Source organism: Mytilus galloprovincialis, chromosome 9 (assembly GCF_965363235.1).
Source record: "Mytilus galloprovincialis chromosome 9, xbMytGall1.hap1.1, whole genome shotgun sequence".
NCBI classification, from domain to species: Eukaryota; Metazoa; Mollusca; class Bivalvia; order Mytilida; family Mytilidae; genus Mytilus; species Mytilus galloprovincialis.
In genome coordinates this window covers 31718910-31737851 of record NC_134846.1, presented here as the reverse complement: position 1 = coordinate 31737851, position 18942 = coordinate 31718910, and the positions used below count along the sequence as shown (strand labels likewise).

General features: G+C 31.6%; 1 protein-coding gene and 2 long non-coding RNA genes across 3 annotated transcripts; all 3 read left to right on the top strand.

Moving 5' to 3' along the window:
* The first annotated feature begins 1339 nt into the window (after positions 1-1339).
* LOC143046750 (uncharacterized) lies at positions 1340-3141 on the top strand. Its single transcript, XR_012969259.1, has 3 exons — positions 1340-1471; positions 2251-2306; positions 3125-3141. It is a non-coding gene; the product is annotated as an uncharacterized LOC143046750 (long non-coding RNA).
* A 9-nt stretch (positions 3142-3150) lies between these two features.
* On the top strand, positions 3151-4167 carry LOC143046749 (uncharacterized). The gene is made up of 2 exons (XR_012969258.1): positions 3151-3319; positions 4040-4167. It is a non-coding gene; the product is annotated as an uncharacterized LOC143046749 (long non-coding RNA).
* Positions 4168-5784: 1617 nt separating this feature from the next.
* On the top strand, positions 5785-17173 carry LOC143044812 (N-alpha-acetyltransferase 60-like). The gene is made up of 6 exons (XM_076216988.1): positions 5785-5931; positions 8316-8514; positions 10865-10994; positions 13934-14030; positions 14537-14771; positions 16952-17173. Exons 2-6 carry the CDS (start codon positions 8405-8407, stop codon positions 17082-17084), a joined length of 705 nt encoding a protein of 234 aa, XP_076073103.1. The 5' UTR covers positions 5785-5931; positions 8316-8404; the 3' UTR covers positions 17085-17173.
* The last annotated feature ends 1769 nt before the right edge of the window (positions 17174-18942 follow it).

The following is an 18942-nucleotide window of genomic DNA, read 5'->3' as shown; positions in this document are numbered from 1 at the left end:
TTTTCCCATCGATTTACGAGTTTTGAATAGCGGTATACTACTGTTGCCTTTATTTAAAGAGATACGGCTAAGAGGAATATGACTTATTTGAATTTTAAAACACAGGTTATTTCTAATATTTGAATGATGGACAAATAATCTTGTCTTACTGCTAAGTAGTAATTATCATAATTATCTTTTTATATGTCCATGGTCTGTTATACTGGTAAAGTATTCCTGCAAAGCATGAGACAACGCCGACGGACATAAATGCACCTGCGGTCAGTATAACTGACCGAGGACAAATAAAAGTCAATTTAAAAATACCCATGTCTTAATACTCTTACTAACCTAACTGTCAATGTGTAATATCTAACAAAGCCAAATCATTATTTTTGTGGAAAAATTGTATATATATATTAGATTCTACCACTGCATCGAGTGTAATACGATATTCATCCACTCGAGACAGTTAAATAAAACTGTCGGATAAATATCGAATTACACGAGATTTGGTGGTGGAATCTGTTTCTCTAATGATTTTCTAACATTATGCAGGCAAACTTATTCCTTCTTTTCGAATGATCTGCAAAAAGATGTGCTCTTTCTCTACGACGTCATCAGACATGGTCGCCTTTTTTCATGCCGTCACAATAGGAATTTCAGAGGAAAGCAAGAAAATTCGATGTCATAATCGGATTTTAATCAATGATGTTCTGAGATCAAACGAAGCACACGTTGATTAATTTTTTTTTTTATACAATGGGTGCAGAAAGGGATAAATTGACGAAGAATAATAGAAATATAATTATAACAAATGCAATATAAAAAAGAACTTTAAAAGTGCTGTTATGGAATAACATGTAAATGTAAATACTGTATAGCGTAATTGTTGTCCTATTTAAAGCAATGTTTGGTTTACAAATTACAAGATTTCTTTCTAGATTTTTAAAAATTAAAATTAAATTAATTGATGCACATCATGAAATGATGCAATTATAATTTTGACAAGCAGGTCAAATAAGATCATGATTTTTCAGAATTCTCAATTTCTTAATGTCTCTTTCCCCGAAATGTATTTGAAGTGATAACAACAAAAAAATCATTATAGCCCTAAATTTCATAATGGCGCCGGTTATTTTCATATTGGCACAGTGTTTTTTCTTCATAACGGCACTGTTTTTTTTCATAATGGTATTATGATTTTTTTTTCATAACAGCGCTATTCATCATAGCATCTGTTTATTGATAATGACCTTGTATTACTGCCCTGTTAGTCTGCAATGGACAAAATTTTGTTTTTCTTAATGAAGGGACAGTTTCATACATGATGGATTATCAAACTGGCTAATAATCGTATTTAATGCCCAAGGAATGCAGACATCTGTGCTCATATTAAATGTAACATGTTGACAATGGAACTAGAACATGTATATAAAGACAGAGGATTAACGAACAGGTATATTAAACAGTTTATAGGAGACTAACAGAGGTAAGTACTAAATATAAAATAGTATAACATAGGTACATGTATGTGCTAACTATAGGATAGTATAACATAGATATGTACTAACTATAGGATAGTATAACAGAGGTATGTACTAGGTATAAAATAGTATAACATAGATATGTACTAAGTATATGATAGTACACCATAGGTACATGTATGTACTAAGTATATGATAGTATAAAATATATATATAAGTACACGTATGTACTAAGTATATGATAATACAACATAGGTATTTACTAAGTATATGACGTTTTAAACATGCTCAGAGACTACTTTGATTTTTTTCTGTGATGCCTCTTATAAAGTCATAATTTTTTGAACCAATTTTAAACTTGACTATATAATCAAAATATGTTTTTATTAAGGTTGTTTTTTCTATCAAATTTATTTAAATGCTTCCACGTTTTCGTTTTGTTTTGTTATGAAACAAACAAAAAATTTCAGGTCTATACAGTGATGGTGATTTTTTTTTATTGGGATCTACCATGGATTTCTTTTTTTGGAAGGCAAGAGAGTATTTTTTAGGTATTCAATTGCAAAATAAAGACAATTTTTTTCAAATTTAGATTAGAATGGTTGCTTTTTTCACACAGCTAATTTCATATTCATATACCCTATGTCCAGATTTTATCGATTATTTATATTGATTTATTAATTTAATTGATTATAGCCTGAAAAGACAGAAAAAAACCCAAACTAATGATATAAAAACCACCTGCATAATATGGACTATAACTACAAAACATTATATATTATAGAATAAGAAAAATGAAGAGTGGACTTGCTATAATCCTATTGTTCGTGTGTCTTGTTGGTAAGTTTACTTATTTTATACTTGGCTTCAAAAAGTAAATCTAATTTTACATTGCCGTTGTAAAGTTTGATTTTTGTGGTCCTAGCGAGTGATGTTGCATTCTACATAGGTCGAAGTCGTCAGAAAGCAGTTCTTTGCTGATCCTTGTCATTATATCTTTGCTAGTTCCATTGTACTAGATGAATGATTGTGTAACAATATGTTTGAAATACATATGTTTGTCTATGGTGCGTTCAATTGTTTATATATATTTTATAAAAGATGCCAGTGTCAATGTTTAGGTTTGACCAAACATTTTAAAATTAGCACTCCAGGTAAATACCTATTATTGTGTTTGGCTTGCAGGGGCGGATCCAGCCATTTTAAAAAGGGGGGTTCCTAACCCAGGACAAAGGGGGGGGGGGGTTCCAACCCCCGGAACCCCCCCCCCTTCTGGATCCGCGCCTGGCTTGATTTCGGTTTTATATTTGGGTTTATAGTTCTAAATAAAAGTTCAGACTGCTTGATTAGATACTCTGCATGATTTTGTTTTCTTTGACCAAGGGTACAACAAAAATCAGTACATGCACAGCAACAAAAATCGAAAAAAAAGCAAAGGAATAACACTTTTTATGTTGTTCTTTATTTGAAAGTATCAATGAAGCCTTCACAACTGACAAATTTTGCAAGTTTAAGACTGACCCCTGGACCAGTTTGAGCGGAATTCTTTAAAAAATAATTCGAGAAGACTTTGATAGATGTAACACCACCAAATAGAACATACTGGGGAGTATAACATTTCTAAGTTAATTAATCCCTACGCACATTGTATATTTTAGGAATGGTATCCGTAAACATGGTAAATGGACAGTCAGTTTTCATGACCGATGATCAATGCAAACTAGTTGTAAAAGGTTGCATGTCCAAAAATTACAACAAGGTAGTGCAAGCGGACAAGAATTGTAATGACTGTTGCAGACGATCTGGTTGTGCACGTGGTGATTGCAAAGGCAAACATTGTAAATGTAAAGGATGTAAGTTAAACATTATTTAGATATTTAGAAGCGTGGTTTGTTTATTTAAACGCTTTTGATTTAGTATGTTGTCTATCATGATTATTTTCTTATGCAATTTTCAAGACAAAAGTTAAAATAAGCATTTTCCTTTATCAATTAATAAACATAAATGACATTTATTGTGTGGTTCGACTGGTATCCTACCCTTATCTGATAACCTTGACATTTGTATATTCCGCAGACATACTAAAAAATTTACGGGGGGAACCATGCAACCAAATGTGTGATATGCTCCGAGGCAGCAATCAAACAACAAGGAACATTCATTTTTCATCTTTTTTCATTATTTTCATCCCACAAATAGTATCCGTTCACAATTTTTTAAAGATTTTCTTGCATACAGTAATGCCAACATACCGGTATTCGTCCGTTTTTTGTTGTTGTTTTGTTTGCGAGATGCACAACATTTCCGAAACTGTAACATGCGTAACAGCGTGTTGTATAAATGGTATATGGTGTTCCTTAGTATCTAATAATACAATACATCTCTTTGTCGCCGTTCAATCATAAAATTTGAGACTTGATCTCATTAAGAAAATAAACCACATGTTTCTTGAATAAATAACATAAGTTTGCTATTGAACAAAAGTTCGAATATTTCTATTTATATTAACGTTTGGGAGCTTCAATTTGATATCATGCGTATATATTTGCATTTTTGTCTTCTTTTTTTTTTAGGTTGAAGAGGATAAAAAGTAGCCAGCTGAGACTCTTTCAAATTCACAGTTTACTGTTAACGTACTATACTAAAATCTCGTTATATTCGACACCTTCTTTTGAATGATTAAAATAGTTATATTCAGTAACATATCTTTTTGATATATTTCGCATCTTTTTTTTTTACGAAGAACTGAGATCACCTCCAAGTTTTGGTGAGGTTCGTGTTGCTCGGTTTTTAGTTTTCTATGTTGTCTTTTGTGTACTGTTGTTTTATTTGTCTGGTGTTGTAATTTTGTTTTCAACTTTTGAGTTTGAATACTCCTTTGGTGTCTCTTTCACAGCTACTTGTTCTATTGACAAAATACGAGAAAGTGTTAAGTAGTGGAGTGGTTTTCTGTCAAGACAAGTGATAATTGTAAAAAAGGTTTAAAACAATGTTCATTGTCAACATAACAGAAATTAACAATTAACAAATTCGTTTCCTAAATGCCATATTTTACATAAAACCAAAATGATAAAATGGTTTACTAATGCAGATAGTACCTGATCTACATCTTTGAACTGTCAGTAACAATTTCTATAATTGTTTGAAATATGATGAAAAAACAATCATGTGAAATTGAAACGTGAGAGCCTGCAATTGCTCTTGCCGAGAAAAGGACCTTGGTGTGAATCTACACTGCTTTTGAAAATACTACTTACACATCTTACATCTTATTAACGATTTGCATTATACTAGCATGCGTCACTGGTTTTAAGAGAACTATCGTTTGAATTTTATGCGGAACTAGGATGAAAAAAAATTGTCCTGGTTTTTTAAGTTGTAATCAGGCTCTGTCCTGCCTGTTTATTTTTCATTATATTCGTTCCTCCATTTTTTTTATTTATAGTTTTGACTTTCATTACATAAATTGAAATCCTGTCTTGTTTACCACCACCGTGACCCCCACCATAAAAATTCCGAGGGTAGCTCACTTGTAAACAAGTTCTTATTGTCTGATTGGCCGGTTTGCTGAGAATTGTTTATCATGATTTATCACAACTTGGATTTCAATAGAATATATGACAATCAAATACGGACAACTACTAAAACTATCAAGACATAGAATATAATTTATAAGCGGCACAAATTACACCCATAAAAGGATCAAAGGCATATACTATCAATCATATCAAGTGGTCACATATTATCATCATACTAGAATATACCTGATATCTTCGCACTCTGACAGACCGTATGATATCATTTTAAAAAAGTTTCAGGGGGATACGAAATCTATCATATATATAGAGCAAAGTTTTCAGGATACCTAATGTTGTCCCTTTGTTTTATTGATTGATTGTTTTTTGCATAACGTCCAGTGGCAAATATGTCATGCATGTCAGTCATGATCATTAACTGAATTGAAAAAATCTGAAGCTTTCAATAAAATAATGAATTAATATTCTTTTAACTGTGTCAAGAATTTACATGTTAAATTTCAAATTGTCATATATAGATTTCTTTCTCTTAATAAAACACTTAACAGTTAGAGTTGTTCAAAGATTGTGTGGGACGAAATGACCTTAAATAATAAATCGCTGAGAAGATTCAGACTTGTTTGGGTTAAAATATGTCATTACATTTTCGATCTTGCTCATTTTATTTTTTTGTTAAAATGTATACCTTTAATAGCAAACGTTTTTTCCGATATAATTATTTTTCACATAACTTCTTTATGAAGATACAGAAAAGTACGGAAAGTATATATTTGTTAAACGGGGATTACGGAAGTGCTAGACACAATTTAATATATCCAAAATTTTACTTCCTGTTTTGGAATGTTTACTTTCATCTTCGACGCCCTTGTATTGAAATGTTTATCCTCAACTCATAAAAATTCCTTTAAGTTAAAATGGAAGACCACAGGGTAATTGATCATGATTTTTTTTGAATGATTTAATTTATAAACTTTAAACTTTCATAGATATTAATCACGCACCTGCATAAAAGCCAAGAGAAATCCAATAAAATTGATATATTTCCACCACAGGCACTTGTTTCTAGTGCTGTTTCTATCCATTGGAAGGTTAGAAACAAGTGCCTGTGGTTTCCACCTCAAGGTCGGTGAAGATGAAGAAGATGATGATCAAAAAGAGGGACAAAAGATACACATTTAAACTCGTAGATCGAAAATAAACACCATGGCTAAATAACACTAACAGACAGTCAAATATTTAATACTAAAGACACAACATAGAAAACTAAAAAACTAAGCAACACAAATTTCAAACTCCACAAAAAACTTTGAGCAATCTCAAGTGCTCTAAAAGGGTAAGCAGAACCTTCTTCACATGCATGACATGTAGCACCCGTCGTTAATAATCTACTTGTATGTTGTTACTCGGTGTTTTGACATTCTTATCAGCATGACCAGTAAACATTCAACAGGGTCTTAGTGTCAACAATAAAAAAAAATTGAACCACATAGACGCAAAATGTCAATAAATCGACGGCACCTTCACTCTGTTGTACATCCTGATTTATCAGGGTTCTCACTAAGGCGAGTCCATGAGTCCAGGACTCATGAAAATCTGTCTGGACTCATCATTTTCAAAACTGGTGAATCCAAAGATGCATCAAAATTTGTATAAACTGAACACTCATAGCAAGGATTTGTATCTAACTATACAAATCCTTGCTCATAGTCATATCATCATTTTATAACAATAGAAAAAAAGATATCTGAATGTAATGTCATTTCATTGCTCTTTTAGGTCATGGAGCCTTAAAATGATAAATCATATTGCAATTAGATATCTTCTAACTGTTGTGACTCACCATGGACAAAAGTGATGAGTCCCTGGACTCGCCTTAAAAAATCCTTATTGAGAACCCTGGATTTATAAACATGATAAACAAAACAATGAATGAAAAACAAACTTTAACATGATATACAACAACATACAACAACCACTGAATAACATGCTCCTGATTTGGGACAGGCACATACAGAATGTGGCAGAGTTAAAAATATTAGCTGGGAAAAAAACTACAAGTTGAAAGAGCTTAACTTTATCATGTTTATATTGATACATACCGGAAGGTAGTCCAAATTATTATGACGTCTTGGAAGACTATTTAAAATTTTTGCTATGATGCCTTCCTGCGACGATGTAAGGCATCAAAGAAAAGTCAAAGAAAAAAAATATGGTAGCCTTCAAGATGTCATAATTATTTGGACAATCCAGAAGGTAAAATTATAGTTTAGTTTTCTGGACTTTGAAAACACTCGACAAGCAGGTACAGTTAGTACAAAATGTAGGTTTGACACAAGCATGACAAGGCAAGCTGATGAGAGAGTCAAGTTATGTACTAATAAAGACTATTAACCTCCAGAAATTTTCATGAAGATTTCAAATAAGAATTTCTTTACATTGTTTTCTGTCAAGTACTCAAAGGGTAACCAAAAGTCTATCAAATGTCATGAACAGGTGACAACAGTTAATTAAAAATGTAGTTTCTTTAAAAAACTTGCAGAAAAAGTTAAATTAACTGACCACTGCCAAAAAAAAAAAAAGATACTGATTTTGCAGTATGGATTATTTCTCATTGCAATTTTCATTTTCTATTTTCAACTATTTTCATGACATTGGCAAGGAGCATAACTGAAGAAACTTTTATTGTCAAAATGTAATCTTCTATACTACGAATGTATTGTCACTAATAGTGCTATTACAATGTATTATATTATAAGAGTGTATTACCAGTAAAATACCTTTTGCATGTACAGTAATTAGTTCAAAAGAAAAACACCATTTTTTGTCTTGCCTGTGATGCAAGTTGCTGTATCGAGATGTGTTACTTTTCTGTAGGAGGCTTTGTTGTCTTTGGTGGTGTCAATTATTGGTAAATTTTCTGCTTGTCTTTGTGGTGTCAATTATCGCTAAGTTTTCTGCTGTAGTCAATTTGAACATGTTGAAAGGTACAATATACTGCTTGTGATAGATCAATGATATTTTCAATAAACATGATAAAGTTGCATTACTATCAGTTTTAGCGACTATTGCAAAGCACTGTTCTTCATTGTTCTTTAACAATAATCATGATAATCCCACTCAAAATACTAAGTACATGTAGTTCAGATAACATCTAATACATCTCATATTGACAATTTTGTTGAAGCACTGCTCTCTTTGTTATGGTTCAGTAACTTTAAAAAAAAATATTTAGCAATTGCTGCAGTCAATCTGAATTTTCTGTTAACAGACAATACATATAAATCTGTGTCAACACTTTATTGTTCTTTTACAGCATTTAAAGAGGGAATTTCATTGGTCAATGACAACCATGGTGATATAAAAAGATATAATGGTTCTTCATTGTGAAATGACTACAAAGATATGAGCACAGCTTTGTCCTTCAGTGTCCAGAGAGAGATCCAGTTACGATTCCTGTGTCCAGAAGATATTGATGAGGTCAAGAAACTTTGCACAGAATGGTTCCCTATTGAGTAAGTTTTATGAATTATCCCCCTTTCTAAGATACACAAGAGCTATATAAAAAAGATAGGCTATTTTAGTGAGTCTATGATGGACACAATTGTAAATTGACAAACATTCATAATTGACATTATTTTATGATGAGAGGCCTTGGTGGCCAAGTGGTCTAGGTAGTTCAGAACTTCTACTGTAATCACTAGCTATAGCCAGTCACCACTGAGGTTGTGAGTTCGAACCCCAATCATGTGGGTTCAATTGACTCCAATCTTAATTGACTAGTATTGTCAGTTTTCCTATGTAATGTCTGTGGTTTTCTTTCAGCATTCGGGCTTCCTCAAACAATAAAAACTGGCCACCATAAAATACTAGCCCAAAAGGAGTGTTTAAAAGTGGCGTTAAAACACAAAAAATCAAATCAAATTAAATCACAAGAGCTATAAAACATGTAAAAAGAAATCTAATTTCGGTGAGTCCAAGATGGACACAATTGTAATTTCACAAACATTCATGATTGACATTATTTTCTGATTTCATGTGATACTAAGCATGTGGCACAGTAGGTATATTTGATTTAACTTCACTTCAGTAACAACTAACTAAATGAATGCATTAATTTAGATGTGGAGACTAGAATAAAAACTTGCTTTCACCTCATTAACTTAGAATACTTATTTACCGAATCCAAATGACTGGTCCACTTGTTCATGTTCAGCTACATGTACATGCAAACCACTGAAAAGTATACTGTTATTCAGGTGGTACCTAACACTACAGGGAGATAACTCTGTAAAGTTAGCTAAACGTTTTAATTACGTTGTGTTGTAAAGGGAATATTAAGCTTCTCAATGATCAAAATTGGTGTTTGTCAAACTGCTATATAACCAGTGTAATTTTTCTGACAAAACGGTTGGTTCAAAATTTTTGAAATTTTTATAGTTTTGTTAAAGGGTCAAAGTAAATACTTTGTCAAAATTTTATGAAAATTAAACGAGACAAATAAATTTTAGTGAAAGTGTTAGGTACCACCTTAAAAAAAAATATCCTTTTAGACAACTTTCCCTGCTATACTCAGAAACATGGAAAAATAAATTGATACATTTATATACATAAAGAAAGACTAACGGTAAATTTGACTTTATTTCTTTAAACTTTTATTTTAAAAAGATACTATTTATACACGTACACCTTTCTCAAAATCTATTGTTTTTCTGTTTGTCTTTTTCATTTTTAGCCATGGCGTTGTCAGTTTGTTTCAGGGTTGGCAAAAACCCGGGTTTTATGAGTATTGCCCAGCCCAGTGGGAAATACTGGGAAAACCCGGGTTTTACTGGGTTTTAGTGGGTAATACTGGGCAATACTGGGTAATATAAAATACTGGTCTAAATTTCATAGAGGATTCAGTGATCAAACACAAATGTAATACATTTAAAATATATATAACTTGTTTCAGTTGTCTAGATTGGTCAGACTGTAAATATAAAGCAAAAAAATCATTTTTTTTTCAAATAAGTACAACTCTTATTAAGAAGTAAGAAAAAAATACATTTAAATTTATGTATATGTACTGTCACTAATTAATAAGTAATTATTCGGATTACAACACAGATTTGTTTATGTAACAATAATCAGCCCTTTCAATTCTGTAAATTTTAATGGCATGACCCTTTAGGTTGTTTATTTAGCAATATGAATGTATAACAATTAAAATAAAAATTCACTTAAAAAAATGCATTTCTATCAAAGATTTGATTATCAAAACAATGCTTGGCAATTAACAGGGTATCCTTAAATGTGCAAATCTTGCATTGTGCTTACATTAATGAAGAACTAACATGACTAAATGAAATTGAATTTTTCATTCTTCTAGAAAGGACTCAATGGTTATCTGTATAAAAAGTATATATTTAGCTGTAATACTATGAAACTACACCAAGTCTTAACTATTTTGTGTTAAAATAAGCTTAAAAAACCATATTGCCCAGTAATGCCCAGTATTACCCATTTCTGGGAGTATTGCCCAGCCCGGGAAAACCCGGGTTTTCCCACCCAGGAATTCCCGGGCGGGTAATACTTTGCCAACCCTGGTTTGTTTTAGATTTATGAGTTTGACTGTCCCTTTGGTATCTTTCGTCCCTCTTTTCTCAAATTACGGTTTGTATGTTAAATAAACAATTAAGTTAATTATGTGTTATTCCATAATATCAAAGGATAAAAAATAGTTAACTTTTTCATAAAAAAGTATTTTTTAAATGTTATTAAAATACATGTTACAAAATTGCTATTTCAACATCAACATTATCTAATTTACCTACAGGCGAGACATATCTCTGTTTCAACCATTTTATTATTGATATTTTCCAGATATCCAGATACATGGTATCAAGAAATAACCTCCAATCCAAAGTTTTACTCACTTGCGGCAACATTCCAATCAAGGATTGTGGGTATTGTTGTAGCAGAGGTTAAACTTCTGTCATCTCTAAACAAAGAGGTTAGTCTGAGTATGTTACTCATTAGAATAAACACTCTCTTTTTAAGGTCTCAATGGTCCATTTACATGATTTTACAGCATAGGTAGGAAGAAAGTTTTAATACAGAAATTAGTGATGAACAATGAAAAAGATTTATTCACTGGTTTTTATACGCGCGTCAAAATTTTGACCAGAAGATTTATGGTATACAAATGTCCAGTGTCCGTCGTAAACATGTCGCACCGTAACTTGAGAACGACTTATCCAAATTTCATGAAACTTTATATAGTTATTTCTTATGATGGTGAAATGATTTGTATACTTTTTGGTGAAAATAAGATTAAAAGTTTTTGAGTTACGGCACTTTGTAACTAAAACAGGGGTTTGTTTTTTTCACATGTCGCACCTTATCTCAAAAACGATTTTTGATTATTGCTTAAAACTTTACACACTTCTTCATTTTATTAAGCTTAAGATCTGTATACTTTTTGGTTTTGATTCAAAATTTTATTTTAGTGATATTTAGTTTTTTGTAAAAAAAAAACAGGAGGGATTTCACATGACCCGCCGTATCTCAAAAACAATATATGGTTATTGCTTAAAACTTCTACACAAGACGACGGGCGTATCATGCGCTCATTGGCGCAGCTGTTTATTAAATGTACTAAAAAGCAAACTACAAGCTTTCCAATATAACATTTTACACAGAATAGTCCCTCATAAATATCTTCTTGAAAAAATATAAACTTTCCAAAGCTAATGAATGTACCAGTTGTAAAGAAATAGAAACTATAGAGCATAACCTTTTTTAAATGTACAGAAATAAAACAATTTTGGAGAGAATTTTCTAATTGTTGGTATTTTCTTTTTGTAGCAAGAACATTCTTGAAAAAAGACAGTGTTTTTTTTGGTGTTTGAATCTGATAACTTTATTGTTTAAATTATTGTACTCTACAGGTAAAGTGTTACATTAATTATGTAAAGATCATTCAATTAGACAGACCGTTAATATATGACTTTTTATGTGCAAGCTTTCCTTAAATTTTTGAAAAGATGTCTGGAAATTCTAGAATAATTATATCTTTCTAAAGACAAGCATAAAGTCATTTGGATGTGAACAACTATTGTTCTTTTGAAGGTCTTCAACAATGAGCAAAAGTATACCCTAAAGTAAACTACTTTATAAATGGCCATCAACTACTAGATTACCGGCACATTAAGAGTGGTGTAAGGTTAAACATATTTGAGAGCTTTCAGTCATTCCCATCACCTGGAATTACGTTGGAACAGTGATGTAACAGTACAACAATAAAACTAAAAAAAATTTGAAAAAGTTTTGACTTAGGCCACACCAATTTAATTTCTTGTTCTACGGATTTTTGGACTCCAAAATTTGGGGCTAGCGAGCGATTTGAAAATTTTAATAAAAAAATATTTAATTTGCAAATTTTTGAGGCGAAGCTTGAAAAGTAAAGGCGAGCGATTATAATTTTTTTTGTAAACATAAAATAGTAGGTTTTGACAATATTAAAGCTTGATTTCTCACTTGTACTTTGACATTTCTTTAATTTCTGAAGTATTTTTTCCCTGTTCACCAAGAAATAATTAAATCTGGTCTATGTATGTGTGACTGACAATGAGACAATTCTCCATCCAAGTCATAATCAGTTTGGGGACAACCCCTTAATGATATAAATATCCCTTTTACATGTTTTATGAGGGATCAATATAAGTTATAATATATTTGTTTGTACAAAAGAGCTCATATTTTCTCAAAGAACTATATATCTATCTGGTATTAAATGGTCAAAACATGTCCAAGAATTTTGTAATATTCCTGGACTTGAACCATTGACACATTTACTTTAACAGTTTAATATTATTCAAAATAAGTGGACCCCTCTTTTAGAAAAAGTTGTTTAAAATATGATGTTACTCTCCTCTTTTTGAGTACAAAATTCTAAGTTTTCAAAGGTTTTGTATAGAAGAACTATACAAATCCTTGGTATTTCTATTTTCTTTTCTTCATCAGTAAAATGACCCCTTGTCTGAGGGAGGGTTGTTCTCAACCTGATAATAACAAACACAGGTCAAAGTACGGCCTTATACCCAGGGCTTTGATACAGACCAAACAGCAGGCTATAAAGGACCCCAAAATTATTAGCGTACACAATTCGAACAGGAAAACCAACGATCTAATTTATATATATCATGTATATCCAAACAGGAAAATACCAATGAACAACATCAACAAACGATAACTGCTGAACGACAGGCCCCTCAATCAATCAGGACAGGTGCATAAACATGCAGCGGCTATGGATAGTTTTGTTTCGCCAGCATACAATATAATTGCAGTTGAAGGCAAATCCTTCAGAAGTTCTTTGTACTTTATTCTAACAACGAATATTTTTTGATAGGGAATATAAGCAAGGGGGAAAGTAACCATTTTTTTGTTCTTTACAGGTATTTCTGCTGATATAAATTTATATCGGAGCACTCCCGCTTTAGATAAATAGGTTTCATGCTGAAACAAATATTCTCACAGATATTTACAAAGTGTGGTGGGGTGCTTTTATGTTTAAAATCATTATATACAGGTTAGACTGTGATTTTAAAAACAAATGTTGATATCTTTTTATAATATTTACAAAAAAACGGTGCGGGAAATGGAGATGATTACATTTCCGGATGCGGGAAGCGGGAATTTAAAAAAAATAAAAAAATTCTGTTTTGAAAAAAATAGGTGCATGCGGGTACGTCGAACAAGGAATCAAATTGGTGTGGCCTTATCATATTGGTCTCAGGCACAATAAACAAGCAGCAAAATGAGAAGAGACACAAAGTATATGAAGTAAACAAACACATATGTTCTTAAACTTGTTTTACATTCATGCAGACATTTTATTAACACAATTGAAACATAAATTTATTTTATAACATGTTCTTATTTTACCAGGACGCAGACATTCTAGCACCGCAGTTCCCATCAACTTCTCAGGTGGCATACATTTTAAGTTTAGGAGTTGTAGTAGACTTTAGGAAACATGGGATAGGTATTTATAATTTATTTAAGTTTATAAATTCAGAAGAAATTGAGGTTAGGGAGTTATAGCATACTTTTAGCATACGTTTATGTGAAGTATGTGAATAAAAACTTCAGACTTGATTTTACTATTTCTTTTACCTTTAATACATTAACTATTTAAACAGTGCAAGATATTATAATCTAAAAAAAATGAATGTCGACCTCAATAGATGTTTTAAAAGTTTTAAAATAATGACATATTCAGTAGACATTTGTCTACTGAACTACAGAATTTATGTAGACCTCTATACCTCTTAATCCTTATTTTAAGAGAATGAAATATTGTAAAGAGGCTTGTTTACAGGCGTAGACATTACCAGACATTTAAGTTTTTTTTGTTGGAGAGATTCTCAAAGACATATAGACAATATTTATTCTTATTTACATTTGTATATTAAATATGAATGGTAATTAGTAGAGGACTGACAGGTAATCCTTTGTAAAAATTAACAAGAAATAATTTGTATATTTCAGCTTCCCTGCTGCTGGACAGTTTGATACAAAGTCTGACCACCAAAGAGAGATCAAACTGTAAAGCTGTGTATCTACATGTACTGGCCACAAACCACATAGCTATCAGGTTTTATGAGAGACGCAGATTCAAAGCACACAGTTTTCTACCGTATTACTACTCCATTCAGGGAAAACCTCGAGACGCATACCTCTATGTGATATACCTAAATGGTGGTAAAGCACCATGGTCATTCATATATCCTTTTATAGATGTGCTGTTTATTATGCAGTCAAACCTGCACTGTTTAGGCCAAATAAAAATATATGTGTGGTTCCAGTAACCCTACCTTCCCTACTTTTTTCGCCTCAAAAATAGCCTACCCTAAAGATTTTATTGCCTTTTTTCATTAAGCACTGTTAAAGTCAGAATGTTGCTCCCATAGACTCAATGTAAAAAAAAAACATAAAATAAAAAGAAATCCCTACCTACCTACCCTAACTTTTTTTCAGATGTAACTGGAACCACACATACTTTTTTATTTGGCCTTATTATACAGGGGTACATTTACATAGTAACAAAGTTGTATTTAGAGTAAAATAACAAAATACCAAACTGCAAGGGAAATTAAAAATTCTTTATATAATGGCAAAATCAAAAGCTGAAACACATCTAATGAATGGAAAACAACTGTCATATTCTAGACTTGTTACAGGCATTTTGATATGTAGAAATTGGGGGTTTAACCTGGCTTTATAGCTATCTAAACCTCTCATGTGTCAAATCCACCTCGTTTGGACTATGTTTGATAGTAATACCATTGGCAATCTTATTACAATTCCTTATTTCAAGTCTCAAATTTTACTTCACTGTTAGTTTTAATGATGTCACTAGTAAACTAATATTGCATTGAGATTGCTATTTGAACTGTGTCAAACTGATTAAAATATAGATTCTTTGTCCATACTATGATTACACGAATATAAAATTCTACATGTATGTTCTACGATTCAGTAACAGGGGAGGAAATGACATTGCTTACATAAAATGTTATTTTTGCAACGTCAAACTGCGACATAAAAAGAATTATGATTTTAACTTATTTAACTTGAAAACAAGTACATAGAGCCTCTTTTTAAAGGTGGCATTAATTTGGATTACATATGAAGATTATTTGTACATGCTGTACTAATTTTAATTAAAAAGTCAATATTGAAATTTTTGAAATTTGATAAAAATACCTCACAAATTCCGCTTTATTCCTAAAAGCCTGAAACTTTGTTAAAAAATTATTTCCAAAATTTATTGTACATATTAGGCCAGGTTTTTTTAATTTGTTGGTTTACGGATTTCCCCATGAAAAAGTCTGGTCGGTCGGTCGGTAAAAGTAAGAAAAAAAAAGAAAGAAAATATCTTTCAGGACAGAAAAATATCCCCAAAAAAATATATTTCACCTTTATAACAATATGCTTGGTATGCTCTTTTGTCATCATTTCTTAAATTTAAGTTCGATGTCAACTGTCATAAACATCGCATGACATCATCTAATAATTTCCAAAAAGGGGGGTTGTGTCCACGGACAAAGACGTAAGTAAATCGTCATTTCACAAACAAGAAAAAAAAAACAGATCCGCATAGCTCTTTATCAATTTCAGGAAACTTGGTAAATAATGATCATCAAAAATCATTTGTGTCAAAAACATAGATTCGTCCACTGGAAAAATGAGGATATCGGGTTCATCAGTTGTCATGCATTCCCATTTTTTTATATCCAAATGGATGGGTTTTTGCTTCGTTATCTATGAAACAAGAAAATTCTGAATGATTTGTTTATATTTAGAGTCTTCCACGTTTGGACAAGTCCATTTTCCATTTTTCTATGATATTATGCATCTTAGGGAATGATGACAAACATGGGAAATGATTTTATTGTATTTGTGTAAACGACAGTTCAAGGTCAGTTATTGATTTATATATTTTTAGATACATAAACATATGGATTATTTTTGAAGTTTTTTTTTTCACAAACAAAGTGTTATCAATTCTATTAGCTAGTGTTAAATGCGTTTCATTTCATAAAAAAGAATACTTTATTTATTTTTCAGGGATAGTGATTTTGATAGGGTCTGCGGGTATAAAAAAGCATGAAATGTCAATTTTATTTTTATTCTGCAAATCAGAAAAAATAGGGTCGGCGGATCCGTAAACCAACAAATTAAAAAAAACTGGCCTTAGGAGCAAATGTACTTTTAAAAAGAACTTAATAAGATATGCATAATGTATCTACAAAAATCCTCTTGTGTTTTATCTGTTGAAAAAGTTTGGTGTGTCTATCAAACGGAAAGAAATGTCCCCAAAAAAATGAAATCTTGAGTAATTAGAGTAACACATTAATAAATGATATGTGCATCACTCAATATTTTCCTTAACCTATGAACTGATTATATGATGCAATGTGGTGAAGTTTTAACCAAGTTGCAGCCATGTGCTTTACCTAGCCAGATCATAAGGACAGTGAGGGGTTGGATCTGCCGATTGTTAGCGGGAGCCACGTCAAACTACAGTAGCTAGCATCTAGTCACATGATCTGCTCAGGATAGAAATATACATGATTACTAAAAATAACTCACACAAGAGTCATTGATTTTATTTTAGGAATAGAAATACACCTTAGCTGGATTATACAATCAACAGTTCGTATAGATCACAATGTTTCCAAACAAATTGTCTTTCTTTGCATATGTGCAGTGATTCAGAGTGCATATGTGCAGTGATTCAGAGTGCATATGTGCAGTGATTCATATTGCATATGTGTATTGATTCATAGTGCAAATCTGCAGTGATTCAGAGTACCTATGCACTTTGATTCATAGTGCAAATGTGCAGTGGTTCAGAGTGCATTTATGCATTGAATTAGAGCAACTTGTGCAGTAATTCAGAGTGCATATGTGCAGTGATATAGAGCATATGTGCAGTGATTCAGAGGGGTTGTCTTCCAGAAACAACATCTGGTGGACCAACACAATTCTTACTGGAGTCTGTTGAACCTACAAATTATTCAGAAGAAAAATCAAGTGTCTAGCTATATAATAGAATTTACATAAGTGACATTTGCATCAATCTATGTAAGAGGCCCCGCCCCATTGGAGTAACCTCGGACAATGAAGAAGGGTAATGTGGGAAGAGTTTTTCCCCAAGACAAACTTTACTTTCCATGAAACATTTTTGTGTGTTGGAATAATATTATCTAATACAGTTCATGTTACATTGATGCATAATATTTTTTGTAAATATTTCATGGATTTTTTACATTTTGAATTCCAAAGAAATTAATTTTTACTGTTATCAAATAGTGGTTAATATAACTTTTTTTCTGTTCATTCATTCATTTTGTATTTGTTTGTCTGTTCTTTCATCATAGCTGGATTTTTATGGAATTTTTAAATAATATTTCTTATTTAATGTAAATGTGCAATCAATTTTGTCATCCCATTGAGTTTATAGGGTTTCCATAGCAGAACATGGACTTTAATAGATAATGCCATTTGTTAAATTGTTAAAAACGTAACAAGGGGTTTGGCAATGTTGTATGTGCATCAGTCCTAAAACAACGATTGAATTTCAATGATTCTTTCAAATCTTTCATAGAAAATGCCACTATATTGGTCTCCAACATGGGATCTTGTTTGTTTTTTTTTTTTTTTTTTTTTTTTTTGGGGGGGGGGGGCTTTCTTGTTACCTAACATCTTATTTAGAATGGCCTGTGACTTCTAAAAATGTTCAAAACGGTCCATATTAAATTTGCTGAAATCAGGCCTGATGACCTGAAGCATTTTTAATGATAACTGAAGTCTGTGACTTTTGCTGTGATGAAAAAATGTATGTTTTACAACTTACTTCCCCTTATGTAATTCAGTAACCTCCCTTTGGCTGGTATTTTAATATTGGAAATTTTTGACATGAGTTATGGATTGAAGTATCAATAATATAAAATTTGCCTACTTGTGTAAGCCATTTTCCCTTGAATTTCATGATAGATCTTGATACTATTTGAATGTGAACTTTATATTAACAATATTTTAATCATGTTCAAAACCGGCCATTTTATGGCTCCCAACCTTACAGTTGTTGAAGAATATTGCATGTTTATATTGTTGAGTTAGAAAATGATTGTTATAGTTTGATAGGAGTTATGACCCTTGGAAATATAAATAGCTTCATAACTGCTCTTACCTTTTTTTCTTCCCTTATTTACTGGTGTAATTTCCATAACTTGGGATTTAGATTTATGAAAGTAGTTTGGTTGCAGAAACTACTTCTTAGTGCAATAATCATGACATAAAATTATAATACATACAGTACATTATGTGACCATGATAACTATATAATGCAATAGGAAATATTGGAACATTTGTCTATAATTTTATCA

Excerpts from the sequence above, each read along its gene's own strand:
- LOC143044812 (XM_076216988.1), top strand. The coding sequence starts at position 8,405 with ATGAGCACAGCTTTGTCCTTCAGTGTCCAGAGAGAGATCCAGTTACGA. Across the intron at positions 8,515-10,864 it reads ACAGAATGGTTCCCTATTGA|ATATCCAGATACATGGTATC; the intron begins GTAAGTTTTATG and ends GATATTTTCCAG. Across the intron at positions 14,772-16,951 it reads AAAGCACCATGGTCATTCAT|TGATTATATGATGCAATGTG; the intron begins ATATCCTTTTAT and ends TAACCTATGAAC.